This window comes from Ptychodera flava, chromosome 15 (assembly GCF_041260155.1).
Source record: "Ptychodera flava strain L36383 chromosome 15, AS_Pfla_20210202, whole genome shotgun sequence".
Classification (NCBI taxonomy): domain Eukaryota; kingdom Metazoa; phylum Hemichordata; class Enteropneusta; family Ptychoderidae; genus Ptychodera; species Ptychodera flava.
This window is the reverse complement of record NC_091942.1, coordinates 23,541,943-23,556,081: the sequence shown is the minus strand read 5'-3', so window position 1 is coordinate 23,556,081 and position 14,139 is coordinate 23,541,943. Positions and strand designations below refer to the sequence as shown.

Sequence of the window (14,139 nt, the reverse complement as noted above, 5' to 3'; positions counted from 1 at the left end):
ATTCAATTTACTTGCAAAAAACCGACCATTTACAAGTTTATGTCAGTGATATTTGGCAACATGCTACCTTTCAGAAAGTTACTTTATATACATTTTCTACTACCAAATGATGGATTGGTGAGTAGTGTAGTGTAACAAATGATGTTTTGCAAACCTGGAAGAAGGCAAGTTGCTTTTCTCGACTCCAGAAAAATGGATGTTTGAGTATCGCCTCGGCAGCAGGTCTGTCAGCAACATCTGCACTCAACATCTGGTGAAGTAGAGACCTTGATATGTAATCGTCTGGAAGCAAGAAATTGAATATAATATGATTCTATCCTAAAACATTTATGTATGTGTGTGAATGTACTCACTTATGAACAAAAGGCCTGGTATCTGGTATGTCTATGACTATGTTTTGAAGAAATGTTAAATACAGATGGGGGGGGGGGGGGGGGGGGGGGGGGGGGGGGGGGAAACACTTGTGTAACTAATCTTCATACATAAGGCAATCCAAAACTAATAATTTTTGTTTCATCAAGTCCATTAATTATACATTTTCCAATTTAATTTGCTGTCAAGTGTAATTAATTAATACAAAAAATCAAATGAAGTTAATGTGTAATGATAGAATTCCTTTCCAATGTCTGACTGAATTTCAAACAGTTCATATTTCAGCAGTTATGTTATTTCCCATTTTCCAGACACATTCAGATGTCTGAAATAGATATACATTTGAAAATGGGAAATTTGTCTATTATTTCATGTCTATAAAACATATTCAAAAGATTTCTTTTCCACATGTCATATAATTTAATTCTACTGTACTATGAAATGTCCAACAGTTTTCTTTCCTATGACAGAGAAATCAACCATCCTTCTGTTGTGAAGGTACAGATAATAAGACTGTGGATAACACTTGGAGCATGCCGTTTGTTTGTCAGTGTCAGTAGCCTCCCGTAAAAGTGAAACTGAAACTAAACCATACCTTTGTCAATTCTCTCAAGGTTGTATTCTCCACTCAAAATATTTGCCTGTCTGTGGAGGAAGTCTCCAAACGGATGTTTGCCTTTTGACAGCACGTAATAAAACACACAACCAGCTGAGAAGATGTCCACAGCTGTGGTCTGCAGAAAGAAATAGAATTTAGTTTTTGTTATCCCAGGTGAACGGAAAGAATATCATAAATTAGAATAAATAAAGTGGCAAAGATTATAAAATTGTGACAGAGGGGATGTCACAGCACACTGATAATTTGCTAATAATTCTTGCCTCAAGATAAAACAATTTAATTTACGGATTTAAATTTAATTTATTAATATCAGAAGCTATCCTCTGATAGTGTCAGTTTTATATTGTACTGAAATGGTCATTTTGCAAATAAACATTGGTGCAGTTTATAATATTGTGTGCTTCCATATTTCCATAGTAACAAGAAACTGTGAGGTCAAAGGGTCAAGAATGATGCAATAGGTGAAGCGATGGGACTCTGCATCTTTGTGTGCACTTCAGTAAATAAGTACTGCGGATGTGAAATACAGTGCAAGGCAGCTACTTAGGGTCGGTGCACTGACTACGATATAATGTCACAATTGTCACAATCTGCCACAGTATCCAGGACGATGTAGATTGGTTGTCAACAGCTTCATCTATCCTTGGTCTAATCCACTTCTATGTCATGATATGATTCGATCCATGTTACAACAATTTAGAGATGATAGGGTTAATAATCATTCTTTTCATGTTGCTAGATACTAACATATCCGGGCAATAGATGTTTTCCCTGGCATAGAATCATTCTATCCATATATGCCTCAAATTTGCCAACCTCCTTGGTATGTGAAAAACAAACTGGCTTTCCCTTGGTTGTGATGTTCCTACTTTCCTAAAATGCAAACTACAGCTACATAATTTGGATGTTATAGATTTGCTATAAATTTATTCACAATAGTAATGATTGTTATTGGGAGACCACGGACAAAAACATAGCAAGTGATGTCTATTAAAAAGGAACTACATGAATAATAGCACAATTTCCTTGGACTATTGCACTGGTTTGTGGGACAATGGCATTTTTGAAGGGAGTAATTTCCTCAGTATAGATTGCTCTAGCATAGCAGGGAAGATTGTACTGCGTGTGAACTTTCACTGGAAATCAAGGAATGTCGACACACTCACTGTCAACAAAGCAAATAGCTGTGATAATTCACAGGAAAACATCCTTCAACCGACAATCATGGCTTAACTCATCAAAAACTCTTGTTCAATGAAATATTTGTGAACACCTGCTTTCATGCTTTTAGAAACCAATGAAAGATCTCCTTGTATGTGAAAATCATCTATCACTCAGCGTCTTACCAATAATAAATTTTGTCGTCTTCACAAAAAAAATTTTACAGACTGCAGACTGTAATAGAATATCACTCACTGTTCTGGCTTCCTCTGTTAGCATTTCTGGTGCTATCCAGCCCTCCGTGCCGGCTGCACCTGATCTCCGGGAAAAGGAATGCCTTCCGGCAGCCAGTTTTTTACACAGACCAAAATCTGAAATCATGGCTTTGACCTGTCCGTGTGCGTTGGGCATGGATATGAGAACATTGTGTGGTTTAACATCTCTGTGAACTGAGGAAAAATACACAGATGGGATTATTTGCTTTTATGTGTACCTATAAACACAAACAAGTACATGTATATAAACAAACAAAAGAGTACTCAATATTGCTTTTAATAATTGAACAATAACGGGATGTTGTGAAAGACAGAAAAAAACAAGAAAGATTTGCCAAAACCATTTTGATTGATGAACCAAATAAAACTAATTCATATTTCAAATGTAGTATATTTAGTAAAGTAAATGAAAAAGCTGTAGATTTTGGCGAAAATACATGGGCATAGACAACCTCCAATACTAGATACAGTTTTCACATTGATCCAATGTTTCTTTTGAAATTGACAGATTTAAATTGAAAAAGGCAAAATCTGTCCTAAGTTAGTATGATACATTACAAACACATTCGTAGCCACTAGGGAAATGATTTTATGAAGGCACAAATTTGAAAATAATTATTATTTTCAGAATACACCCTGTGCACAAGTCAACAAGAATATATTATGAGTCAGTCATCATATTGCTGAGGATATTAGATTAAACACATGGCAGCTGATCCTAGCAATCACCAAACGCACACAAGATGCTTGGACACCCACATGATTTGTAAAACATGTAGATATTACTTTGTACATTTTCCTTGTTTATGATCCATTACTACGTTCTTCAATACAGGGAAAGTGAAATCGTTGTACTCTTGCATATTTCACATTTTGAAAAAATTCTACAATGTCAATTATTTTAATTGCATACTTTGTTCAAGGAGCACTGGTCAGCTGGGACAAAATTTGAAAAAAAAGACACCAATGAAATGACAATTTTGAAAAAAGGAAATACAGTAATGATGGTGTAATTAAAATAAAAATGTTTCTTTCTACCTATATCCAAGGAATGTAAGTATGCTAGACCATCCATGGCTGGTTAAAGTACATCGATGGGTTCAAGACCATGTCTGTCAAAGTTCTTTTGGGTGACATAGTCCTGCAAGGTTGCTGAACACAGCTCTAAAGCAATATATCGAAACTGTTTGTCTTCCTCCTGTCAAGAAGCAGGATACAATTTTTTTGTGAAAATCTGTCAGTTTTGAAAGCACACAGTCTGGAACTAAATTTTACCATCTGTAATCGATATGAAAAGATTTTTACAACTATAAATGACAAGGATTACATGGCAACTCATAACTTTCTAATTTTACCCTTGCATTAGAATAAATGGATGTCATCTTATGATGAATATTAGAAGCCTCATGGTTTTTTAAACTTGTCCAAAGGGTGTTGGAAAGATAACCTGATTGATTAGGCTTTCATCATAATAATCATGATACTGCTATTATTAATCATTATTTGCAATTTTTTTGCAGAAATACAAATAATTATTTGTGACACAGGAGTTGAAATCAAGTACTTTCAATTGTACATTATCAAGCAAGCTGTGAAACACAAAAGCGAGACATCAGCCATACTATAAATCAAAACCATCTTGGGGGTCATCTTCCAATTCATTCATTATGAAAGATACCCTAACACAGGATCAAAAGGTGAATCCTGTAATTGTTTGATTTTTTTTTAAAGTCTGTCTATGTGAAAATAAGTTAGGCCAGAAAATGTCTCTTGAAAATTTTTCAATTTCAAATTACTTATTTTATTTTTTATTTTATTTTTTTATTTTATTTGATACACAGATCAACGGGCAAACCCACTAACAGATCTGCGAAACAAAAAAGTCACACAATCACAAGACAAATGTACAAGACAACCATAAAAGTAGCACGATACATTAAATTGAAAAAAAAAACATACACGAATCAAAAAGGAGAACTGTTAAAATGACTGGATAAAATAGTTTTAAAACTACACAGCGTAGAAAAAATATCTATATTACATTTAAAAGAGATATCATTAAAAACAGACATGCATCTGGGCACTGTCGAGAATTTTCTGCAATTAACAGAACACAAGTCTGGTTTAAAAAGGGGTTTCCTGCGTAAATTTCTACTGGGAGCATAAAAGCAGATTTGATTTAGAATATCTGGAGCATCATAATGTGAATGAATTATTTTGTACAAAAAGCACATGTCAAGGGTTAGTCTTCTATTGTGTAACTTAGGAATGTTCAGAATTCTGCAATAAAATGGGTAGCTGGATTTACTGCAGTGAACATTGAGTTTGCGACAAATGTATTTCACAAATTTAATTTGTACTCTCTCGATTTTTTCTGACGGCCCTTCTGGTGGGGTGACCACACAACAGAGCCATACTCTAGAATAGATCTTACATAAACAAAATACAGAGAAATAATTGCTGAAATGTCATTGAATGGCTGGCAGAGACGCTTAATAAAACCAAGAGATTTGAAGGCTCTAGAAACAATGTTATTGATGTGAAAAGAATAATTAAGGTTGGAAGTAAGGTAAATGCCCAAATCCTTGACAACAGAGACCCGTTGAAGAGGGGTACCATTGATGGAGTAATCAAGAGAGGAAATGATTCTTTTCTTAAGTGTAAAACTGATAAATTTACATTTACTGATATTAGGTGACAGTTTCCAGTTGTTACACCATTGTGCAAATTTGTCAAGATCTTGCTGTAACATGACACAGTCAGCGAGGGATGTGATGGTGCGATAGATCTTGGCATCGTCGGCATACAAGCTGAGCTTTGCAGAAATATCTAACAGTGAAATATCGTTAATAAACATAACAAAAAGTAGTGGCCCCAAGAGTGAACCCTGGGGCACACCTGACGAAGCAATGTACCATTTTGACGAGCAACTACCAAACACTACCCTCTGTCGTCTGAGATGAAGATAAGAAGCCAGCCAACTGTGCAGATTACCACATATACCGAATTTGGCGGCTTTGTACAGGAGAAGTGTGTGACAGACACTGTCAAAAGCCTTGCTAAAGTCCGTGTAAATTGAATCTACCTGTTGTTTATTGTTCAGTGAAACAGAGATGAAATCTGTATAATCCACAGAGAAATAATTGCTGAAATGTCATTGAATGGCTGGCAGAGACGCTTAATAAAACCAAGAGATTTGAAGGCTCTAGAAACAATGTTATTGATGTGAAAAGAATAATTAAGGTTGGAAGTAAGGTAAATGCCCAAATCCTTGACAACAGAGACCCGTTCTTCATCAGCACATTTCAATTTGTAACACCTCATGGAATGAATTTTTCTACCAAGCAGTAAATCCACAACTTACCGTACAGAAATATCGTATAACGTGTCTATGTTCATCAGATTCTCTCAGAAGATCCACTTCTCTGTCGGCAAAGTTGAAACACTCCGGCAGAATTCTTTTGACGGCAACATCACGGTTGTCAAAACGACCTCTGTGGATTATCATGAGAAAGCGATGAAACGCAGATGATTAAAAAAAGCAATATTAGCATCTGATAGCATTGACTGAAACTTTTGAAATGACTAGCAGAGCTCCTGTGTATATGCTATTTACAGTGCACCACAGAGCACCACTAATACATGTGTCTATCATTAAGTTTATAACATTTTGTTTGGGCAAGATTTTGCCAAATCCCCGTTAGAATCACAAAAGAAAAAAATCTGTTTTAATTACAAGGGACCCAACTACTTGAAATTACAAGACTAATTATGGCTAATTTCTGTATTAAACCTTTGGGATGAAGAACTCAATGTTAAGTTTCATGGTTTTAAAATATTGATAGCTTTCAAAATGAATTATCAACAACTGTGGTGTAGCATTGAATGCACAGATTTTGAGAACTTCCATTCAAACTTCTGTTCAAAAGGCATCCCAGTCAAACTTATGCCTATCTTTCTGAAATTCATACTTACTTGTACACAAATGTTCCCTCGCAGCCTTGTCCAAGTACATTTTCGGGTTGAACATAATTTTCCCAACTTTGACGAAACCCTCAGGAACTTCATCTAAGTGGGGTTCCTCAGTTGTTGACAGTCCACCGGTTGACGTTTGCATTGAATGTGGCCTAGATGATACTACGACAACAGGCTGTGGAAACAGAAGGAGAAAGATGTTGATTCTACATTGATGGTTGGTAAAATAATCTGCAGGCTAGTTGATGGCTCATAGTTATGCTGATCTTGAACCCTTAGAACAGAATGAATAATTTGTATTAAAGGCAATTTAACACTTTGAGTGAAGTAATTTTTCCCACCAAAATTTTAGTGCGACATTTTACCATTTTTTATCAATTTTCCTGTAAATTTTTTGATAATTTTGAACATAATGGACATCATATTTCATTGGCTACAGTTTTTCATCAAAATTTTGGCAAAAATCTGAAAAAAATTGACTGGGGTATATTTTGTAAAGGTGACAAAAATTGACTTTGGCGCTCAGAGGGTTAATATCAATGGGATTGATTTCTGAGGATTTCACAATTCTATTATTATTAATCCACAAAAATAAATAATTGTCTGATGATTTTGACAAGCCTTTCAGAGATTATACTCATACTAGTTACTTACAACATTGTTAGCCAACCACCTCTAACCTCTTAGTGAAACTAAAAAATTATGTGTATAGGGAGGGATCCGACCAAAAGCTGCAGTGATACTACACACACAGGTGCAGAAAAGAAAAAATTCACAACTTCTGTCATCAGCAGAAATATTGTGTGTGCAACACAATATTACATTACAAACCTAAAATAATGTAGTTACATGACAGAATGAACAATATGGTAACTGACGGAATAAAAATGCAACACAAAATACTGAAGTTTAGCACCATGGCAACACCATGGCAACACAGAGGTCAATGACCTGGCATGGTATCAATAATGCTGAAGTCTACACATGCTGACAGTCAGCTCGATATCAAATGGACAGACATTGACTCTCAAATTTATGGTCATTGGTCATGTGATCTGATATTAAAGCGACGTTCTTGTGAAACAGGGTTGTATGAGGATTCTCAGTAACAAATTTAAGATAAACATTCCAAAATATACAGACAGGATTTTTGTAGATTAAAACAAGAAGTAGCAGTTATGTCTACGACATCTGTTATGAAATTAATTTTCATTGAAGGTCACAAAAGCTACAGCATGTTGCACAAGTAATATTCAAAATTACAATTAACCATAGACCCTAAAAACGGTCTATGAATTAACAGTGTATTAAGAAATGATTTCAGGTACTTACAATATTCCTGTCTATTCATGTCTACATTTTTAGACACACTCCTGTGATCTATACCTGCTATTCCTGTCTACATTTTTAGACACACTCCTGTGATCTATACCTGTCTATTCCTGTCTGCATTTTTAGACACTCCTGTGATCTATTCCTGTCTATTCATATCTACACTTTTAGACACATTTCTGTGATCTACCTCACTGCTAGGTCACGAATGTCATGCTGTGATGTAACATACAATATGAATTCATGATCAGTATACAACACTAGGCGATGAAATCAATATACTTTTCCTCTTGTGCTCAAATTTCAACTAAACATCTGTTGCTTCACATGCATTTTTCTTATTCACACAGACTCTAAACTCTCGCTGAATAACAACTCTTGGAAGCTTGAGGACAAGTCAACGAATGTCATGTTCTGTTCCCTGTGAGACTGGTTATATTCAGTAGCTTCGGGCAACACGAAACGCTTCAGTACCTGGACTCTTTTTGTGTTCATGTGACGGAGCCATTGCTCAAAGGTTGGATAATTTTACCAAAATATAGAATGGGCCCCACAAAATTTATTCAGACATGCAAATTTCATGTGATATTTACTCTAAAATTTAAAACAAGCTGTCTGGGAAAAAAAAAACATGTTTGCTTCATTCACACTTCTGTGGATATGATCTCACTGAGGTTAAAAATAGAAACCCATCTATCAACGTATGATGGTACTTGGAGACCATCTGACAGACGTGCTGGTTGCGAATAGCATGCTTGTAATGCTCTAGGCAAATTGTCAACTGTACATTCATTCTCATCTGATGTTACCGTGCAGAACAAGTGAAACTGGTTTGTTGAGACAACCATGGTGAATTCACACTGTTCTACAGTAGTGCACGATTATTATAATGATGATGCATACAGCACAGGCAACGTTATGAGAGAACAATTTTAAACATAAATTGGCACTAAACGAGTACAAATTACTGCAGTTGGACAACTTCATGAACATTTGTTCAATTTTCATTAATTTTTCTGGTTTTCCAGATTAACGCATTTCATTTATCATGATATTGCGACAGATTGGCTTCAAATTCAACTTAAAAGCCAGAATCTCAAAGAGGAATATATGTCAATGTAAATAATTTCTCTGTTCACTAAATCGGTACTTATGATCAAATTGCTGCATGGTCATAAATGAAAATTTTTTTAAAGACAAGACCACAAAACCAGCAGATCACAAAAGAATTCTCGGTCTTGCATGGCAAGGCTTTCAAGTTAATGTAGGTACTCCACGTGGGGGATAAGCTATAATTAGCTGTCTAAGAATACCAGCACAATGTGATTCACTTCTATTTGTGGTAATGACCTTGACATTTTGTATCTTTAAACAGCTCATTCACGACACAAACCAAACACATGTTAGTACCACACACAGACATATTGTTTTGCTCAGACATACACACGCAGGGAGCACAACAAAGGAAAAACCCTCCCTCACAAACCAGGGTACCTTCAAATGTTACAAAACAGCTCAATGCCTACCCTTCGTGAGAAGAAAATAACAGCAATAAATCCAGCAAGTAATGCCACCAGAATTCCAACCAGCAGGGCTTCATTGACCATCAAGCGATACGACCTGTCTCCATTATTAGTTCCCTGGCCTTCTAGTTCTTTGCTTTTACCCTCCACAGAATCCTGAATTCTTTCTTTCAGTTCGGTTCCAGTGTGATTCTCCTTGTCTGTGAGTGACGGCGTTGGTTGGGGAGGCAGGTGGATGATGGGCGGTCTGATTACGCTCACTGTCGGTCTGATGTGTACAATTTGCAACGATGTGATGGGTTCGCTTTCGGGTATCTCATGGTAACCTGGGAATAAACGATTCATGATAACATTTCTTGTGATAATACAGTGTTTTCAATTGGGTTCGAACTCACAATATACAGTGCCCAGTCACCTTGCGGAGAAGCAACAGACAGAACCGCTCAGCCAAATCCCCACTCTAAGAACAGTGGTTCAATATATAACTTGGATAAATTGTTACATTTTTTCTGACTGTGACCCTTCCACATGTTGTAGAGTTAAAGTTGGGAAAACAAATACATAGGAAAGGCTTTACAATGCAAATTTTTGCAAAGTACCGAAAGCAATGGATGGCTTTGTAAGTTACTCTGTCAGTTTGAATGACTTCTAAAAACTCATTCATGCAGTTCTAAAATGATTGTGATATAGTCCAAAGAATGACAAACAGTAAAGTTAGGAAGAACTTAATATTGTAGTCATCAAATTTCTATGGGCTTTCTCTATTTGTAGTAACATTTATCAAGCAACATAACTAGTGGTTAGAGACACTCTTTATACATTTGCCTCTGTGTCACTACTTGCGGCTGACATCTTTTTTCCTAGGAAAATATGAAAACTTTGAGGCTGATCTATTCATGGCAAAATTTAACCCTTTTACCACTTTGGTTTGATTGAACCAATGTCATTGTTTTCTATGGTAAAGTTAGACCTCTAGAGTAGGAAATAGGAAAGGGGAGTGAGGGGGGGGGGGGGGAAGAGTTGAAATGATACGGGTGGTTGGAGTTACATTATTTCAAGGCTGAACAATGAATTGCTGTTGGCAGCATGTTAGTCATTTTTACATTCACTCTACATAATTTGCCAATTTTCATTGAAGATGTTGGGTAGTTGCTATGGCTACAGAAGAAACTGGCCTGCACTTACGACTGCGGGCTGTAGTGGGAGGACTATTTGTTCACACCTTTTGTGCACTGGACCACCTCATTGTTTTTTGAAGAGACTAGAAAAACCATGGTGATTCTGATGCTCGCTGAATTTCAATAGCCAATCAAGTTGTTGCATTTGTATCTCAGTTCATTTCATTGTAATTTACATTATGAGTGGGTGGGTAATGGTGTTTGTGTTCAATTTTGAGAAATAGTAGACACCACTAAAATATTTAATTCCTTGATTCATCATGCAGGACCTACATGTGTTACATAAACCAAGCTAGATGACACCATATTATGTATACTGGTGGAAATCCTTGACTGTTTACAAAATATTACGTACCTAGAATAAGTGGGCGTGGGTCCTCCCTTGCTTCAGGTATGTCCAGTGTAATCACAGCTGATTTGAGAGTGTCTTGAGTGGATGATGGTGATGGAGATATAGGTATGACACTTGATGGCAGTATCTCCTCCGGTGACTTTGGTCCCTCAAGCATAGGTATCTGTCTGTTTCTGGGCTGTGACAATGAATTTTAAATGGTCAAGGACAGTGTAATGTACTCTTGGACGACATAGTAGTGTTATGTCAGATAAACAAAAACACTAAACTTACTGTAGTCCTTTCTATTCAAATTCAGGTGAAATTTGACATAATTTTGTAATTCAAAGGATGGATAAAAATTCCCATGTGTTGAGTTCCATATATTCATAAAAATCATTGAAGATTCATGAAGAGACAAGAAAACAAATGTTTCAGGTTGCATTCACTGGTGTGTATTGGGTAATGACAGATCATTTTTTATGAATGTTAGAGACAAATGTGTACAAATCTTCTGTGTATTGTCAATTTTTTTTACTGGGTAATGGTATTTAACATTTCGGACACTGGATAAAATTTCCTGCACTTTTAGGAGTATCATAAAATCTTTTCTTTTTTGATTACTCTGAAAAGAATGACATTTTAGAATCTTCCAGGATTGCATAAAAGCCTATTCTATGTAAAACTTTGTCATTCAGCCAATCTTGTCAATGGTTTGATGACTTGGTTTCTCCTTTAGTTGATTAACCCTTTCAGGGCTAAACCCCTATTCATAAGGGTATCTCTGGTAAGTTGCCAGAAAGTTAGGCCTGAAAAGATTAATCTATTTCTGAATGTTCAAATATTATTAAAACTCTCAAGAAGTTGTAATATACTCTATGCCTCACGCCTTGTCAATATGTGTGGGTGGATCTAATTTTGTTTTCAATATTAAGCTTACACTCAGTACATTTTATTCTTCATGGTTACCTGTGTGACTTAAACAATGAAAAGCTGCCGTATGTTTCTGAGACTTAGACTCCAGCAGAAACATCCTTTACATCAGAAGATGATCGATCAGGGCTCAAGTCACTGGGTTTCATTCAGAAAAGGTGACTAATCCTGGCTACAAATTTTCAAACATGTGGATCAACCCACGTCATCAGAAAAGAACAGGGCTGTACCAAAGTACAGAAATAACAGGGGGTATAAGAGGTTATGATAACAGTTACTCACAATGACTGGCACAGTGTCCTCGGCTATTGCTGGCATGGCATACAAACCATACCGGTACTGACCTATGTACAACGTTGGACTGAAAGAGAAAAGACATCAGCCTTTAAGTAATCAACAATATCATGAATTGACAATGCATTGTGGTTGATCAGAATGCTGTGTCTGCCCTTGTTGCTTTGTTTGAAATTGCTCTTTGATACACACACACAGTGTATCTGAAATACAACATGAACCAAAAATTAACATGAATGAATCATTGAGATATGGTTTAAATAAAAAATCATTACGACTGAATATTCTGAACAATATAATGTGTTATAAATTATTCTTTAATAGTCCCAGTATACTAGAAGTATTTGTTAAAGATAAACATTGCCTATACATTCAATACCTACTTATTTCATGAAAGACATATTTTTGACTGATTAAAATTTTGTTGGTAACTGAAAAGCAAACAAAGATGAGCTTGACTAATGTCTTCGTTAAAATTTCAGATTCAATAGACATGGAGTACTTTTCTTCAGAAAGGTGGAACAAAGGGATGGTGCAACAACTTTGGAAACAGACAGGCATATGTAAGGATCTCAGCTGCTTTAAAATGCATGCATCAGCAGTAACTTTGATGTATTTTCACGTATTTTTGTTCTGTTTATAAAATAAAGTCCTTGTTCTACTCTCGTTATAGGGCTGTTCACAATTTACAACATTGTTCTCTCATTGATATGCACATTGTCAAATAACTATTTGTCCGCATTTTTAGATTACGCTTTTGAAAATTACGCATCACCATGAAAGAACGACGAAAATACACCTGGTAGGCAACTATTTGTGTAACAATGAATACTAAAAGACATATTCATGACTTAGAGTACAAGCTGTAAAAAACAGCCATGCATCCAACATTGAAATTAAAATTTGTCTGCACTTTAAGAATTAGCAGTGTCCGATGTCGCGCGCATCGACCTATATTTTGTAATACGGTAAATCAGTAAACATGAACAGCACTATTATCTTGAAATGCCAAGTGTTCAACTTGACAACACAGCCTGTATGTGTTTCATGTCCAATGTTATTGTTGACAACTGAATGTCAGTCGGGACTAGAATTTGTTTGTCAACAAAAGACATTGCATTTTGCACACCATATGTTATGCTGGCAAGGTATTACTTGGTAAATTAACGATATACACATTGACGAAGAACAAAATTTACTTGTTTTTGAGAATACAGACTATGAAAATATTATCGAGTGCAGCAACTCTCCCTTTCACTGTTGACCTTTGACCTTTACCTTAGGTGTGTGTCATCTGTTGTTCCCAGAAATCTCTTCTTCCACACAGAATTGGTCACATCCTCTGTCAGATGGTGCAAGGTCTCAGCTGCCACGTTGGACACTGCTACTTTTCTGAGACCCTCGTGGCCAATGGCATACATGGCAACCACGGGGGACCCATAGTGACCATCCCATAATATTTCCCCCGACTTCCTGTCCATGGTGACCAGGAAGCCATTAGAGCTCGATGAAAAATGGAACAGATCTGTAATGTTGATGAATAATTTATGATACAAAAATCACACGTAAATTTGCAACAACAATATAAACCACACATATTGATGAGAATTATCTGTTGATCTTCATAAATAAATGTTTGTTTTCATACTAAACTTAAAAGTCCAATCAACCATACTTGAGTTAATGGCAAATAAATATTTCATGAGCATACGATAAAGTATGCAATCTTCTACACCAAATTTTCACAGAGTAATCTCTAAATATACCAGTAGTTCGTGTGAATTGAATCCTAATTCATTACTCTTGAATTCATTCTATCATATTTTTATAAAGACCAGTGTAATAACACATACAAGTGGATTTCTCTTTCCTTTCCTTCACTCTTCTGTGTTGACAGGTTTCTGAGTGAGTAAATTACTTGCCTCAAACCTGAGCTAGAGTAAATATCGTTTGAGCAAGCTACCAGAAACGTATCCCAGCAAGAATATGACACAAGTTTGTGGCTAATGAGATAACTTGGGGTGGATGATGGGTTGGGTGGTTGTTAACCTTACCATAATCAGATGAATCCGTGGCAACGTGGGATGAATAGTCCATGAAAGTCACATTCCACCTGAAAACAATGAAAGCGACCATAGAACATAGG

General features: G+C 36.1%; 1 protein-coding gene across 1 annotated transcript in view; it reads right to left on the bottom strand.

The window, feature by feature from the left end:
- The window catches only part of LOC139152310 (serine/threonine-protein kinase/endoribonuclease IRE1-like), a 28,777-nt gene that overhangs the window by 4,032 nt on the left and 10,606 nt on the right, over positions 1-14,139 (bottom strand). Inside the window, 12 exon segments of the mRNA XM_070725452.1 lie at positions 155-282; positions 968-1,106; positions 2,408-2,601; positions 3,466-3,625; positions 5,792-5,921; positions 6,403-6,448; positions 6,451-6,577; positions 9,261-9,583; positions 10,791-10,965; positions 11,982-12,060; positions 13,272-13,518; positions 14,048-14,106. Coding sequence (XP_070581553.1) covers positions 155-282; positions 968-1,106; positions 2,408-2,601; positions 3,466-3,625; positions 5,792-5,921; positions 6,403-6,448; positions 6,451-6,577; positions 9,261-9,583; positions 10,791-10,965; positions 11,982-12,060; positions 13,272-13,518; positions 14,048-14,106 — 1,807 coding nt within the window.